The sequence below is a fragment of the Primulina tabacum genome, chromosome 11 (genome assembly GCF_025594145.1).
Source record: "Primulina tabacum isolate GXHZ01 chromosome 11, ASM2559414v2, whole genome shotgun sequence".
Taxonomy (NCBI): domain Eukaryota; kingdom Viridiplantae; phylum Streptophyta; class Magnoliopsida; order Lamiales; family Gesneriaceae; genus Primulina; species Primulina tabacum.
Window position 1 is genome coordinate 3208810 of NC_134560.1, and position 18160 is coordinate 3226969.

Consider the following 18160-nt stretch of genomic DNA (forward strand, 5'->3'; position numbering starts at 1 on the left):
GGTATGATGGAATAAATCCAAGTACACAGTTTTGTGTGGGAGTGAGTTATTTTTGTTCCTATGATGAATTAATTTTCTTTGGTTTTAATAAAATATAAATAAAAATCATTTGATTTTTTTTAGTAGGTTTATTGTCATACGATCTCACGAATCTTTATCTGTGAGACGGGTCAATCCTACCGATATTCATAATAAAATGTAATATTCTCAGCATAAAAAGTAATATTTTTTCGTGGATGACCCGAATAAGAGATTCGGCTCACAAAATACGATCCGTGATATCATCTCACACAAATTTTTGTCTTTTTTTTTTGGTCATCTCAAGAAGCAAGTAAGCAACCATGTTCCTCCAGAAGACTCAATTATTTCAGTTTCTAATCAGATTTGTTTATGATTACACTTATTTATATCTTTACCGGATAATAATAATAATTAATAAATATATAAAAAAATAATTCTAAATTTTTTGGAAAAATACACTAATTTGTAATTTCCCATAAAAATCCCAACTCGTTTTTTTTTCGTCGGTAATTTGGCAAGATCGTTGAGCTGTCCCTTGGCAAAACTTGAACACTGGTTATATATATATATATATATTTAAAATGTTTCTTTAAGAAAATCAAAATAAATAGAACAAAAAAATTGGAAATTTGTTGATAGGAGGAATATTACGAAAGATGAATTTGGTTCAAAATTTTTCTAGGTGCATGCGTAGAAATGGTGTTAAGCATAGTCGCAAATAGAATTCATAAAACTTAAAGGAAATTGTAATCAATGAACACGTTGTTGTTACTTGACTTGAAGTTAGGTCAGAATCTCAATCTTAATACATACTATATATATATATATATATATATATATATATATTTAAATTCATTTCCAGATGATTTGAAATTAATAATAAAACATAATTTTAAAAAAACACACATTAGGGTTTCTAAAAACGTATCCCTAAAAATTAGGGTAAGTAAGATAACCATGGAGTCTATGGTCATAAACTTGTCAAAATATAATAAGGATTTTTTTTTTAAAAAAAAAAACAAAACAAAACAAGGAAAAAAAAAGAGCAATGGTTTCATTTATGTTTTTTTTAATTAAAAAATATAGTTTCATTTATGTGTTCAGTTGGTAGGTTCTGGGAATGATATGGAAATCGAAAATTCCATTTGTCCCACGTAAACTACGCATTGATTGAGGGTCGTTTTGTCATTTTATAAAAAAAAAATCAAAATGTAATATTTATATTTTATTCGAATCTATATGTATATATATATTTTTTATTCTCATTGCATTTTGTTGCATTTTTTAAGATTAAAGTTTATTTTCCTCAACACGCTTATTACATCAATATCAGTTTATCAATAAGTTTATCAATACAATACTATAAACTATTTTACATAAATGGTTGGAATTAATTTTTTCGTTTCTTATTATAAGTCTTGCACACACACACACACACACACACACACACACACACACATATATATATATATATATAATATATATATGTAGTTGGCTCTCATATTTTAAATGCAAGAATTAATGGAAAATAAAATAGAGCACTATCAAATTTAGTTGGCTTCTGTCGAATGTAGTACTCACATTTATTCAAATAGCCGTGTCTCGATGGAATTTGCATTAGAAATTTAGTAGAAATCAAATACTTGAATTTCATTAAAAATCGATAATGTTATAATATTTAACTTCCGAACTAGTCTAGTCCGTCTGAAATATGCCCGTAACAAATTGATTTTTTTTTTCTATCTGTTTTATCCGCTAGTCATGTTGGTAATTGATACACGAGATAACATCAAAATACTCCAATTCGCCAGATTTTCATATGGTACAGGGGGTGTTCATGTAATATTTATAAAAGATTAAGATATAAAACTTATCGAATTTTCACATGATAGAAGTGTGTATTTTCGATATTACAAGCGGATTTGATGCAGGAAAATCAAAATTATGAACATACTATGCATAATGGTACCAAATTTGACGCTGATGATGAGTATTTGACACAATTAATAATTAAGGTTTGATAGAGATGGAGATTAAGACTGATGGCGAGTTTCCAACGACAGATCTTATACAATGATTATAAATGATCGAAATGTTCCATCCATTTTTCGTCACGGAAATTGACCAGGTGGAATCGTCAATTTGCTGAATTTGTTTTACCAAATTTTTTTGTTGGCAAAACACAGTATAAGTTTTTAGAAAATATTAATAAAAATTTATCTCATCGCAATCATACTATATTTTTTTGAATCCAATCGTAGATGCTATGCCAGTTATATATCTGTAAATGATGGTTGTGAACGTGAATATGGTTGTGAGGATAATAGGAAGAACTGAAAACGCGCATGCGATGACTTCGCTTTACGAAATGACATGAAGTGCCTTGTTTAATATGTGCATTCGACTTGTCTTCCTCAATGCGTCGCTTTCGTGCTGTGCTGTGTGGGAAAATGACATCAATTTATGATCAACTCCAAAGTCTGTATTCCGTCTCCCTTTATTCCAAGGCATCCATTAATTGACAGCATCGCCCCTCCTCGATCGACCAAAAAAATAGAATAAAAAAAAAATTGTGTAAAACAAATCAGATTTTTTAACCAAAAGATATTACTATGTCATTGATTTCGAAACTATTGATTTATTCGTTCAAGAAATAGAATGGACAGCACATTTGTGGAAATATCTTTGAAATAACAATAAGAAGAAACCAATAAATGAGGCAAAGTGACTCGGTGCTTACCCATTAATCAATTATTGTTTTCTATCGAAATCATTTGTTCCGATTTCGATAAAATCCGACATATGACGCTGACACTTTGAAGACTATTCCCATTTTCTCACTTCGAATGCTCACCTCTCATATGCATCTAAACTGAGAAATTTGGAAATTGAAAGAGTCACATCTCAAAGGAATATAATATATTCTTTAATTATGTTTTTCTTTTTATATATATTAAATTATAGAGTTTTGTTTTTATAAACTAGATTTTTTTATAAATTTTAGATTTGATAGATTTATTTTAAAGAATTTATTTCTTAGTGAAATGTAGGATTATATTCAAAAATAAATTCTAAAGCAAATAAAGTTTATAAATAATTAAATATATACGATGGGATTGAGAGAGAATAACTGACGCCGCGGGAGATCAAGCACGAGAGTTGGTGATTTACATCGAAAAGATCAAGTGCTCAAGTCAAGACATATTGTTGTGTTGATCTGGAATGTCGAAGATACGCGGACACAACACTTAATCACAGTGTTGATTAGTTGTATTGTTTACCAAACAAAATTTCGGATGCACAAACTTTGTATTTATGGTTTTGGTTGTTTTATTTTATAAGTATTTTGGATGCATTTTATTCCCTCGCTTTTTTAAGGAACTAAGTTTTTCTTTACTCTTTAATATTGATTTGGTAAACTCACAAGTTTTTTCCTAGTGAATCTTTTCGCCTAATACAACGCACAAGTGTACCCTTGTGATTTGTGAATGGTTAATTCTGTTTTATTTTATTCAACAAAATTTAATTGCGTTATAAATTATATTATTCTGTTGTATGTTCGTCTGCTATGATGTTATAACACTGAATACAAATACCTACATATGAAACACACAATCTCCATCTATTTAATACTTTTATATGAAACAGCTCTTTCAACATTGATGGAAGGTTTCTGTCTTATCTCAGAATCTCACAATCAAATATTTTCTTATAAATAAATATCTCATGTCATCAGATTTTTTAAAAAGAACTTTTTTTTTCGGCCCAGTGGGTTTTATATATATATATATATATATTTTTTTTTTTAAGATGGAGAAAGAGCTTTGTTATGATTATGTTTTGAACTCGAGACTTCTTTTCAAACTAGATTTGAAATGAATCTTCCAAAGATGGTAAATTTGTTTGGGTATGTTGGACATGAGTAATTTTATTTTGGGCCTCAATTCTACATACAGGAAAAAGCGTTATAATTTATACGTATTTGTACTTATTGGGCTGAAAATGGAAACACGGGCTTCAAGCCCAAATCCATCAGTTTCTGTGAATTTGCTGGCTCCACAAATGGAGTGTAATCTTGGCAAATAGAACTTCCCCCAATGCCGGAACCAAAGTACCTATGCCAATGATTTGCTCTCCTCCCTTGCTCCACCTCAAGCCTCCCGTTAACCCGACCCGAATTATCACCTCCCTCCTCTACTGCGGCCAATCTGTGAGAACTTTACGCGGGTCGGGTATTGATCCGGCCCGAAACCTCGCGTTCTCTACTCGTGTGCACTCATTGGTACGCCAGTCTTCTTCTTACAACTTAACGTTTAATGATGAAGATTTTAATGTGGACCTGGGACGTTTGCTGGATATTTTACCGGAGGAGATGAGGCGGAAGGTGACCGAGCATCGGGAGCGCCGGTTTCTGATCGAGGTTGTCATGGACTTGGGCCGGAAGCCATTGGCCAGGTTTCCCTCGGGGGATTTCGTGTTGTCAGATCACCCGATAACTGCTGAGGATATTCAACGCGCAACTTCACAGGTAAGCTGATGCTTCCTCTTTTTTCTTTCTGGGCGAGAACGCTCAAGTCATGCTTTTTTGGGTTTTCCGAGATTTTGATCGTTTGTTCTGGTCGGTGGTCACGGCATGTCATTGATATACCGCGTGGACTTGGCTTTGTTACGGGGGCGGTTCTTTCCCCTGGCTTTTCTTCTTCATTTTCAGTTTTACACTCATTTCATTATTGATTATAAACTTTTATTTATTCTGGACATCAGGACATGTAGCTCAAGAAAGAGTGAAGATTTTTTCCCATACCACACAACGTATTAGCGAAATATCACAGTTTGCTGATGCTGACCTTACTTGTTACAGGTTGGTGATTTCGCAGTGGATAATAGAGCAGGAATCAGCAGAACCTTGCACCGCATCAGTGCAATTAGAAATCGGAAAGGAGCCATAATAGGTTTAACTTGCCGAGTTGGTCGTGCAGTGTCAGGAAGTGCCAACTTATTGCGTGATCTGGTCAAGGAGGGTGCTTCCTTGTTACTTATCGGGCCTCCAGGAGTGGGAAAAACTACAATTATTAGGTTAGTACCTCCATATTCTTCAGAAAGGTTTGTTTATTTTCCTTTTAATATAATTAATATGCGTGCAAATCCTTGAATTATGAGACATTTTACTAGAATCCACGTTTATCTCAATTGACTAATTGGAATTAACCATCAAATAATGATTTATATCTCCCAATGTTGAAATTTTCAAGCGATCATATATGAGTTTCGTTTGTCCGTTCCTTGTGAGCTGTTTAAATTAAATGGATCACACAGTTTATAATAGAATTGAACACACACGATTGCAACAATTGCTCTCTGTACTGTTGATTGTTGTTTGAAAGTTAATAAATTCTATCAGAGTTCGGACTACTGTAACGTTCTGTTAAAAGTGCATTGCGTACTTTTGTCACTTAATATGATTAACCTCTTCTGATGCATTATTTTTTCGCACACGCTATACAGCTAGGAAATGGGAATGCTTTTAGAGGCTATCAGTATTTTTCCTACTTATGAGCATCTGTACTCGATCTTAATTGTTCGTGATCAGTGATAGGGCTCCACATGTCTTTCTGTTGGTGAAAACAAGATTGTTGAACTGGGAATTTTTTCTCTAGTCAGATCAGTTACCGATCTTCAAATAATTTATTTTCATTTTCCTTTTAAAAAAAATGTTCTCTCAAGAAAGTGAATAATTGCACTTACTTTCCTCCTTTGATCCTCTCCATTCTATCTCTCTCTTTTTCGGAATTCCTTGTCGGAGGACTAAACTTGGTTTAGATTACAAATACAATTCACCAAAACCTATTTTTGTTAGAATCAATGTCGTTATGAGGTAGAAATTAGAATGACGAGTCTTTGAAATTCTGCCACTCGCTTTTATTAGGTAGAAATTAGGACTAAACCTAAACTGGGTTTAGATTACCAATACAGTTAGTTTTTATTAGTTGTCTTTGAAATTCGTCCACTGGCTCTAAAACAATCGTAAAAATTTACCAGCCAGTCAAGTCTGTCTATATGATCCTAAAACAGTGCTTGGGATATTTCCATGTTTCATGGCTGAAGCCTGAAAGTGTATGCTGGCACACAAATTTATATGCTTGAAGCAAATAGAAATTGATTAAGCAGAAATTTGCTTGCTAACAATTTAGTTCAAACATGAAAAATTATGTCTGTTCTGCTCTTGCGATTAAGCAGAAATTTGCTTGCTAACAATTTAGTTCAAACATGAAAAATTATGTCTGTTCTGCTCTTGCTTTTAAGGGACATAGCTCGCATGCTAGCAAATGAGTATAAGAAGCGTGTGATGATCGTTGATACCTCAAATGAAATTGGTGGCGATGGTGATATTCCTCATGCCGGAATAGGCAATGCTCGTAGGATGCAAGTGCCACATTCGGATGTACAGCATAAGGTAATGAAATGTGTTTTGATTCTATGGCCTAGGAAAATAACAAGTCTGTTCGAAGAATGTCTTTCACTCTGGGACACACGAATTTGATTTTGAGAGAAAGGTATATCTTAGGTCTACAACAAGGACTATTCATAAAAGTGCGTTCTTTCCTGTCTTGTGGTTGTCTAATCATCGATTCAAGGACTTGGATGAACAACTGCTTCCATTTTTTTGGAAGATGATGAACACCTGTTTTTGAGATATTTGCTAATTCATTAGGATGTCAAAATTCTGGTTCAAAACTGATAATTAACTGTGTAGCTCAGTTTGTGAAAATTTGATGAAATACATTCTCTCAACTGCCACTTGGATTTTCTTTAAACAATAAATATAATGTGATTTTATTAAGATGTAGCAACGAGAGTGCTAAATTTCATTTGTTGAATTATTGTGAGAATTGGAAGCATGCTTTTCGGATAAAGTTTGTTTTGATTCAAGGATGAACGACATCCCAAGCTGACGAGCTTAACAAGTTTAGAATACTTGAGTACATTGTAACTGGTAACCACATGAATCCTTCACATCAAATGCTTTGTTTTCTTCATTCCACCGCACTCTGCTATCTCTAGAGTTCAAACATTATATTTTCTAAATGGCAGTTTTCTTGGGCGACAAAATATTTTAGCAGAGATGACATTTGAATATTTCTGTATTTCATAGGTGCTGATAGAGGCTGTTGAAAATCATATGCCCCAAGTAATTGTGATTGATGAAATTGGCACAAAACTTGAAGCTTTGGCTGCAAGCACTATTGCTCAACGTGGAATTCAGCTAGTTGCAACTGCTCATGGAGTTACTATTGAAAATTTAGTAATGAATCCTGCTTTGGAGATGCTTGTTGGAGGAGTGCAGGTAATCTCCGATGAACTTGAAGTAAAATATGCCTGTCTTCTGTTGATGCCTATGATTTTATTTGGCTACCACCAGTGGTAGAAACCGGATCAGAATTTCGTAGGAAAATATCAGGGACCACAAGAAAATGGGATATCCTGTAGTTTTGCTGCGAATTCCTGTTGACAAATGCAGAACATTTTTGATGGAATCACGGATGGGAATTCCTACTTAATTGTTCATGTGGATGTTTGACGTCATAAGCTAACTAAATATTCAGGAGGCTCGAAACCCTGTAGCTGAAGACATGTTCATGCTTAAAAACACCTCTGCATTTGATATCCACAAACAATGTTTGCTGGATTCAAGTAAATTAGATTTAGAGATCACAAAAGCTTCATCAAGGTCTCATGGTATGATGTCAAACCGTTTCTTTTTCCTTCATATGAGGACACTTCATACCTGCCTGCAGTCCTCAACCCACCATAAATGAAAATTTAAAGTTTATTGTCAAGCCCTTTATCAGAAACTTTTAGAATTTTGTCTATGCCCGTTGCCTTATTACTATTTTTGTACGCTTACTCTTTGCAAACTTGATTGAAAGGCCAGACCATATTGTTGCCGAAAATTATAATTGCATAGTTTTAGATTAATTTCAAGCACATAATACATGTTGATGAAGTTTGCTTAAGAATTAATGAATGAGCCACATTTACAAGATCTTTCTTTGTTTCGGTACAATGTCACATTATCCCTACTGTTTCCTCAGAGTGTGACGTTAGGAGATGAAGAGGCAAATCGAAGAGGTGTTCAAAAAACTGTGTTGGAGAGAAAAGGACCATCAACTTTTAGTTGCGGGGTGGAGATAATTTCTAAGACAGAGTTACGAGTCCATTGTAATTTAGAAGCAACAGTAGATGCTGTACTTTCAGGTTCTTTTGGTTTTATTTTTACAAAGATGTTTGTTACTTTTTACATTTCAGATTTATGGTACCATCTTAAATGTGTTGCTATTGGTATTTTGATTTGGTAGGCCGTAATCCTAGATTTGAGTTTCGGAAGATAAATGTAGGAGATGCAGTTGAACCAGGGTTAATAACTTGTAACTTATCTGAGACACAAAGTCAAAGTTGGATTCAACATATGCCAGATATGAGTGATATTAAACCTTTCTCTGAGGACATGATCTCAAACGAGAATTCTGGCGAAGACAAGGAAGGTCTCTGTATATTTCTTTATGGGGTAAGAACCATCACATTTATCTTATGAAATCCTTATTGTACATGGAACTAACACTGCAAGCAGATATTATAGATATCAGAAGCAAGTATGGTTCAAGGTATGAAACAATTGGAGATAGATGATACCTTTGAATATACTGACAACATGAGTGAAGCGGATGTGTTGATCGCATTACAGTCCAAGTTCAAGAAGAACTCTCGGCTTCAAGCTGCTGCTAGATCTCGAGGCATTCCCACTTATATCTGTAAGGTGGAGATAAAAAAGAGATCATGTGGTTTTTCTGTTTTTTCTTGCAACACACGACAATGGTTACAGCTGAAACTTAAGTAAAAACCTTATTCTTATCTCAACTCCTGCCATTTTTCTCTGGTAAATCACTTCTTACTCCTCTATGTATTTTGTTTGGATTGTGATTTTCTTCTCTTTCTTTCTCTTTCTCTCTGTAGACAAGCTCGCTGGCTCAGCTAACCAAGACAATACAGTCTTTCATGTCGGATTTTGCTGATGGTCTTGAAATTTTTGAATCCGAGACCAAGACGAATGAGTCAGAGAAAATGGATGCTTTGGAGGTAAACTAAATTTCCGTTTCCTGATATACCAAGCTACATGCATGTGTTGGTGCATAATGATAAAGCTTGTTTCTAATTGTTATGTTCACAACTGAAGTCTTCTTCTATAAAGAATTGTTCCTAGGAAAAAAGGAACGAGGATAAGTTTTGGCTTCTACCGAAACTGATATTTGGTGGGTTCTACCAAAATTGATATTTGGTGGGTTAAAAATGTGAGACAAAACCAACAAAGCGAAAGCAAGTTGGCTGTTTCCTTTAACGTCAAGAATTTTATGTAGAAAATCAATCTCGATAAGTTAATAAAAAGAGGTCAAATATGGTAAATTATTCTTTATGGCTCTGACTGGAAATTTTGTTACAGGATGATGGAATAAATTTAGATATCTGTTAACATATTCATTGCCTTGTGGATCAGTATTGTAAAATACCGATGAACATTCATTCCTGTATGTCATACAGTGTTTAAGTAGAATGATGACTGGAGTCTATATGCATGAAGAATGACTGGTGCTTTGAGCTGAGTTTTGAAAATATAGTGTACAATAATTCACGTTTGGGAACATGCACAGGGACAAAAGGGTTTCCTGTGCTTTGGCCGCATTAATCATATACGCTCATAAATCTATAAACAATGAAGCTTATTCATCGCATGAAATCGCATTTTAATGGTCGTAGATATACCTTTGTTGACTCAAGAAATTGATGACTTCATATGTGAAGGAAGCAAGAATCGCAATTGAGCAAGTAGTGATTCCGAAAGGGGAACCTGTAGATCTACTTCCCCGCCCATCAAATATCTTGTTGCTTCAGAAGGATCTTATTCATAAGTACAAGCTTCCATCAGAAAGAGTTGAATCTGAGACTGGTGTACGGATGCGAATCCTCCCTTTACAAAGTAAAATAGATGATGATATCTCTGGAAGTGAGGATGATGATGATGCCAAGAACATTGGGCTGTTACATGGGATACATGACGAATCCAATGGGTCAATCTTCTTTGTTGATAGATTACCGTTCCTCCCTGACTAGAATGAGGGTTGCTTTTGACCTTTACCTTCAGATCAAAGTAAAGAACTACAAGAACACAGGTATGGATTACTTTTGTATGTATCAGCTGGTCTCTGCAGTATTCCAAATCTTTATGGTCCGCTTCTCCTTTTTCCAACCATTTTCCATCTCCTTTTTCCAGCCATTTTCTGGGACTGTATTTTTCAGCCAGACTTTTCATTTGTTAACATCTTAAATTGATTCTCTTTTCTCATAGCCACTTTATGAAAATTGTTTCTTATAATTTAAATAGCTTCCGTGGAAACTAAATTTCCAAGCCACTAAATTCTGTGTATATTTTCCTCTCGAGTTGTTCTGTTATGACTTATGAGTATCCTTCAACTACACAAAAATTGTGAATGGTTTTTGACATACGTTACAAACCAAGTCTTTTGAGTTAGTTTCTTGTATTAGACGTAAGTTCTACACTTTTACTTGTTATGTTCCAATGAAAATTGACATCGAAAGGGTGATACGAGAAAGCTTAGATTGTGCAATCTTAACGAAGCACACTATAGTTACATAATGGGCTGAATTATGATGCATACTAATAAAACAGAACAGATTTTAGGTTTGACCAGTGAGAACAAACATTGTAGTTTTATAAATTCAGTTTCCTTTTGGTTTATTTGTACAATTCTGAAGACAATTTTAAGTAACAGGATGAGCATAATATGGCTTTAGCTGCACTCTACGTAAAGAAATGGATTACTTTTTCAGTGTTAGTTTGAATGTGCTACATCTAATCAAGTCCGACTCAAGTTCAACTATTTTATTCTTAGTTGGTGCTCTTATTTTTCCCAATTGTAGCAATATGTGGGATTATTGATTTGTTTATATCCTAATAGTCAAATCTTTATAAGGAGTCTATTTGAATATGTATATTAAAAAGTAAAGGATAACATTATTATGTGTTCTTTGACAGCTGCATCATTTTATTCATTCCCCATTCTAGTTTCATTGATAATTGATAATACATGTATAGACATGAAGAATCAGTGATGTATGCAAGATTTACGATAACGGAGGTTACTTAGTTTTAAAACAAAAATATACACGTGAAATTTGGATTACAGTCCCTAGCGCAACTGAAGATGGTCATTATCACTTGAATTAACCATAAGTGATAAAGTTGGGCATTTTGTTATTACCCTGAGTATAGTCATTTCTGTGGTGGGGCTGCCCCGTCACACGGTTTTTGGGGATATTGTAGAGGAAGATTGATGGAAACATGGGAGACCAACTCCACAGTCAGTTGAAAATTGTTTAGGCAGAGCCAGCTGCACAATTTTGCCTGTTTTTTAAAAGCGTGCATTCGAATACTAGCTTTCATGTCAGCCGTTAGCCCCTTCCCCCAATCGTTCTGTCACTGGACTAAATTTCAATAACTCATAAACTTCTCAATGATAAGTTCAGCTACATGATTGTTTTGATTATGAAGATTCCTCAACATTGCAATTCTATTGAGTTTGAACTTGTTTAGGCTAAACCCATTCTCCAGATAATATGTGTGCATCGTTTTACTTATAAATTTATTTCAAGGGCATGTATTGCTCATCTATACACCGGAAATAATAAATGAATACCATTTAAAGATATTGATCAGTGCAAGAATAGTTAAATGGATGTTTGTGGCCTGTTATCAATATTTATATCGATTCTTTTTTAGGTGGTGGGAAAGCATGGTCGGCATCTACATTAATATCCACACGAGGCCGAGGTTGCTGAAATGCCGTGTGATTTATTAAAGATACACATTTGGAGACTTATTTAATTTCTTTAGGTACTTTGTGTATATTGTAATCTGACGCATTGTTATCATGTGAATGTAAGTGAGATGAAACCTTCGTTTAATTCAATTCCAAGTTGTGATTGAGAGGTGCTCAAGGAAAATTTGTTTTATTTTGCACGCTGTTGCAATGGGTTTTCTTTTCTCGATACACGGTGAACCCTGAAATTATAGTTGAGGTGTGATAGGCTTGACGAAATGGTACATTTTGTATTGCACAAATAGTTTACAAATGAAATAGAAATAGTAAATGCTTTTACTCATTTCATTGTGTTGCACTTAATAGTAAAAGTACGAAAGCTTTCTAGAGCACTCATCTTTTGTATATAAACAAATGACGTGAGAGACTGATTAGTTTAATCATACCAATTAGTTTATTTTTAGCATCGTCACCTTAGCTGTCATCCAATATTTATGGTGTGGAACTAATGGGTATTGTTATTTATTTATTTATTTATTTTTGTCTGTGTCCCTTTTGACTCTGGGACGCCAGGAACCTTTATTCTTAATCGGTTTGCGTTATATAGGATACGATTCAAAGGGTCGAGGGGGCTATTCAGCCGTCTCGCGTAAATTCTTTTAACTCTGAGCTACTTGCCACCTGATTATGAGTTTGGCCGTCAAAATATGTTTTTGTGGCATAATGGGGCAAGTGTAATTAGTATTCAAGGGTCGAGGTCGAAGTAGAACATCTTCGAAAAGAATGGTATTCCAGAACAAAGAGAGATTAGGAAATGAAGTATCCATATGATATCTGCAAGAATTTGGAAGTGCCTTTCTGAAGTGTTTTTTTCCAATCAGTAGAACTGAAATTGGATGTTCACCAATAGATCAAAAGCAATAGGTGGTGTGGATGTAGTGGCCTTTGTTTTTTTGTAGTTTACTCACAAAAGCTAATCCTAAGAGAAGCCAAACTTAGGTTAGATTCTCATCATTACATGCAACCATTGGCACATAGAAACAAACACAAGTGAAATCATGACCCTGTAGGATATCTTGACTTTGGATTATTGTAGAAAGGAAACTTGGGAAGTCGAAGCCAATAGCGAAGCTTGGTGACCTCAATATTTGCAAGAGGCCAAACAACTCTGACTGGGCATGTTGGTGTAAATTTCGATGGCTGCAATATATTATTTTTATAACTATTTGATATTTCCTACTCGCCATCCGTCCTGCGTGTCTTTGAATATACAATTGATACCGAAAGAGTACTTGCTAATATTCATTTGATACATGTGTGAATGGCAATGTTCTATACCATTTGAAGTTGATTAAAAAATGGCAGTAAACATCAATAATTAGGCATCTGTCAGAGAATAGTACACAAGAAAAGCTTTGAGCTTGTTGGAGTCGGGGTTTAGGAGATCTGGAGATGTAAAGATTTAACATTTTGTACAATTTTTTTTTTTAAATAACTGCACTTTGATACACTTGACATTTGAATTTAGAAATTTTCCATCCACCTGATTGGAGCGCATAGGACCATTTATTTCAATTTCTAACCTAACTTCATCTCTATGCTGTATTGATTAAAATGGTCGTCTGTTCATGTATGAGATATCTAATCACATTTTGTAACTACATAGACTCATGACTATATTTACAAGAGACACACACTGTATGTGTGTGCTAAAAAATTGTAGTCATTAGTCACGGATTATTTCATTCAGAATGGTAAATAATGAAAGATAATATGTCGACCTCTTTCGTTTTTCTTTCGATATATATATATATATGTATATATGAACCACTTCCTCATAAAATTATCTTAAAAGAGATCAAAATGTTTTTTAATTGATTCATTTTTGTTTATCAATTATCATATCCACTTTTGTTGAGGTCAAAAACTTTTTAAATATAATCCTCAGCCGGAAAGTCGTTTGCTTTCATTATTAATAGATATACTTGATCGCCACCACAATTGTCCTATTTTGCCCCCCCTCTAATTAAAATATATTATCGTTTGTGATCATAGGAACTCTATATAAACCAACTCCTCGTACCTTAACATTTCTACCTTCACCCACTAGATTTTCAAATTTCAATCGGTATTCGAGTTATTTGTTTGATGTCACATGGATGGCTGGTCTAAAATTGTGGGTATGTTTGATGTTGGTTGCATTTTTTATCGTCTGCGAATCGCGTTCTCTCCGTCCATCGGTCCGGCAGTCATTGCTCCAGAGTGGGGAAGAGATCATTAAAGCGAGATTGGAGAGGATCGATACCGCTGAGAATTGGTACGAAACTCATCGGATTAGTCCTGGTGGACCTGACCCTAAACATCATTAGCCGTGCAATGCAAATGCGGAAGGGAATTATTTTGAGCAATTTTATAAATTGTTTCAAACACATAAAAAAAAAAAAGAAAGGGAAAAATCTTGATGTTTGGAGGACGAGAGATTGGAACTTGGAAGATTCTTGTTTATGTTTTATTTTATGTTTTAATTAATTTTCATCGTGAACTTTTGTTTTCATGTGTATTTTATTAATGCATGTTAGTGGGATTGCGACCTAATTTTGTATCATGTGAATTCTTTGCATGTATACAGTTTCTTCTGTTGTCCATAGTTCTTTTGGATGAAAAGAGTGAGCGTCAACTCCAATATTATATCATCAATATTGCTTTCTATGTATTGTGACACCTTTTTTTTTTTTTTTTAATCTAACGACGCATCGTGCTGGTCGGACGAAATTTTCTATCGTACTATACTTTGCTCAAACAAATCTCATTCACACGAATTATTAAAAATTAAACACATCAAACATTATATAAAATACAATAATTACAGACCAAATATTCATGTTTTTCAAATATATTTATATATGTCAGAGTACGATAAACGATTAAAATGTTGATTTTTTTTAAAAAAGAGATGAATTGAATGTTTGGTTTGAGATTTATCGTCTTTTGTTTATATATAATGTTTGATGCATTTAATTTTTAATAAATCATGCAAATGAAACTTGTTTGAACATTATGTAATATGATTTGAAATATCAAATATCTATTACTATTATTAAGAATCTCTATAATAGAGACAAAAATTGTGTCTTGGTCTGTTTTTTGCTCTTCCAATTTTGTCCTTATGTTATATTGATATTACATTTTTTTTTTAATTTTAATTTTAACAAACACTTTTATTTTTTTATGATTACAACAAATCAAATAACACTTTAATCTCTCGATAATTATAAAAAAAAACTATCCGGTGCGTGTCAGCGTGTGTAAAGTAGCTAGTAACGTATGACTTCATCGCACCCAAGTTATATTACACCGAGTGTAACACACACGATGCAGTCTTGGCCAGTGATATGCGTGGACCCCATATGAAATCATGTGAAGATCCATGTAGGGATGTCAATGGGTCCGGGTTTTACCCAGATCCACAATAGACCCGCGTGTATGGGGTGGGTTTGGGCATACTAAATGGGTCATGGGACGGGTCACGGGTCCAATATTTCAGACCCGTCCGGATATGGGGCAGTTCATGGGTCCTATAATACCCGCCTCATATATGTGGATATAAATACTCTAGGATTTTAGTTTTATTAATTTTCATTTTTTAGTAGCTCAACTCAACCATAACAGTCTTAGTTATTCCTATGTCAACTGTTGCATTTGAATCTGCTTTTAGCAATAGTGGAAGAATAGTTGGTCCTCATCTTAGTAGATTTAATCTAACGACTTTGGAGGCATTGATGTGCTCGCGAAGATGGTTGTTGTGTGAGGTGAAATGTAAATAAATCACAGTTTTATTTTGTTATTGTACTTTCATTTTAATTTTTTTACTGTAATTTCTCTTTTTAAATTATATTTTTTTACAATTTGAAATTACAGTTTTATTTTTTCAATGTACTTTCTCTATTTAATTTTGTAGTTAATTCTTCAAGTAGTTTACCAACTTGTCCCACCATTCTTGATGAAGAGGAAAATGATCCCGAAAAATGTGTCTGAAATATTGTCTACTCGCTGATTTTATATTGATCTGTTTAAATTATGTTATGACTTATTTTTGGGGATGTCAAGATTTTTTGGGAGAGCTAGTAACTTTTTTTTTATGTAATTTTTTATGTCGTGAAAATACTTTGTTTGTTATTATTAAGTGTGGTTGAAGACATGAATTAATTTTTCACAATGTTGTATTTAGAAGCTTGTCTGTTTCATAATTCAGTCATGTGAGAAGAAAGATTACTTTTTTATTTTAAAAAAATTCGGGTCTCACGGGTCTCATGGGTCTACCCGACCCCGTTTCGTATTCAAGGTGGGGTGAGTTCGAAGAATATTTAACCGGGGTGGGGCGGCTAATGGGTCAAAATTTTTTTCATGAGGAGGGTCTTGGGTTTAGCCAAACCCACCCCATACCCGCTTCATTGACATCTCTAGACCCATGTACGTCAATGGTTTAACACACCCAATGAGAGAATTTCCCCGTGGCATAATAGGTGGTCTGCATACACCAATGTGTGACAGAGCTACGATTCATAAGTACATGAAATTGGCTTAGTCTGACGTTAGATGGTAATAGATTCAGTTAAACCAAATCGAATTTTTAAAATCAAATAAATCGATTTTTTTTTTTGAAAAGCCGTACCAACCAGAATTTACTATGAAACCAAACAAACCAAACTGAAAAAATCGATTATTTCGATCTGTAACACAATTAATTGAAATTTTAGATTTTTTTTTACAAAAAAATCAAGTTTTAAATAAAAAAATTGGATTAAATAAATTTAAATTTTATTTATTAATTTTTTTAATTATATTTCTATTGTCCAATAAAATTTTATTAGAAATTTATATTTTTTATATCCTTATAAACTTTATTAAAAAATTTAATACTATTAATTTTCTTTTATAAAAATTCGATTTGTTCGGTTAACAGAATTTTTGTATTAAAGATTAAAACCGAATCGAACTAACTGATATTTTAAAAAACCTAAAACGAACTTCTGAATAAACCAAACTGAAATTTCAAATTAATTTAGTTCGATATGTTATTTTGATTAAAATCGATATTTCGTTTACCCATAAATTATAATCGATATTTATATATTACTTGTTGATGTCTGCTTTTTTTTTGTTTAAAAATAACTTAATAGTTTTTATTTTCTTCGTTTCTTGAGTTATCTAACTAAAAAAATTCAATAAATCCAAAATTTCTAACGAAAAAATTATTTTTCAAATTTCATAATTAATTCAAACTCCAAGCAATTTGGCTCCGATTTCTAAAATTGGGACGAGGTGCCAGAACCATCGTACACAGGAGAGATTCCAACAATATGGATCATCCACTTTAAAATGCAAAGCCATCGTTAAATTTTTACAAGATTTACCAGCTTATTTATCATTCACCGTGCATCTCTATTCAACTGAAAATGAATCCCCTCTTCATTTTACTTCGATGGAAGATCCAAAAATCTATTTCGAACACCCGTTGGATGCATTAGAAATTTTGTTCACGCATGACCTTATACATAAAATTTTCTCACATCAATATCTTCCATTGGTCTACGCAGCGAGTTTAGACCATGAGGATTCAGATTCAGAATGTGAAATTTGATCCATGTAAGAATTTTTTTTTGGTAAACACGTCTTATGAAGTAGTGTTCCAACTTTGGTCCAACAATCTTAGAGTTAAAAAATAATAATAAAAAAATCAGTGTGACTCAGAGCTCACAGACGACAAACAGGGGGTGGAACCGAACAAGTGACATACCTGACCTGACTTCAATTTCTTTTTTTTAAAAAAAAAAAACACTGCCTCAAATTATACAAATAATTTATGTTTTCTTTCCCTTTCTCATTTCAATTACGTTGTAATGGGATTCATGGATTCTGCGACGATAGATTTCAAACTAGTATGGACAAAATTGACATGACAAATTCACACCATATCAAGTTAATTTCAATAACAATTGTGGTGATTTTAAATACACAAATTCTTTGTCGATAATCTCTTCTTCCAAATCAAATCCAATGATTAAAGATCAATCTTACTGTCATACCCTAAATTCGTCGAAGTATGGGATATTTCTCTCGACATTAAATACAAAATTAACATTTAAGGCCCCAACACTAGATTCTTTGCTTAATTGGAGCCGGCAATCCCAGAACTGGCGGTGGGGGTTTGGGGGGGATGATTCAATGAATTTTCAAACAACAATGTA

General features: G+C 33.6%; 1 protein-coding gene across 6 annotated transcripts; it reads left to right on the forward strand.

The window, feature by feature from the left end:
• Positions 1–4008: 4008 nt before the first annotated feature.
• Positions 4009–12082, forward strand: LOC142517765 (protein SEEDLING PLASTID DEVELOPMENT 1-like). Of its 6 annotated transcripts, XM_075620193.1 has the most exons (10): positions 4016–4549; positions 4883–5097; positions 6325–6475; positions 7175–7366; positions 8115–8277; positions 8379–8587; positions 8660–8836; positions 9034–9156; positions 9877–10244; positions 11873–12082. In XM_075620193.1, the coding sequence occupies exons 1-9, from the start codon at positions 4139–4141 to the stop codon at positions 10183–10185; spliced, it is 1950 nt and encodes a 649-aa protein (XP_075476308.1). In that variant the 5' UTR covers positions 4016–4138; the 3' UTR covers positions 10186–10244; positions 11873–12082. The 6 variants fall into 6 exon arrangements, with proteins under 6 accessions (XP_075476311.1, XP_075476310.1, XP_075476314.1 ...); XM_075620196.1 differs by lacking the exon at positions 11873–12082 and having other exon boundaries at positions 4009–4549; positions 8660–8913; positions 9832–9940; XM_075620195.1 differs by lacking the exon at positions 11873–12082 and having other exon boundaries at positions 4010–4549; positions 8660–8913; positions 9877–10111.
• Positions 12083–18160: the final 6078 nt, after the last annotated feature.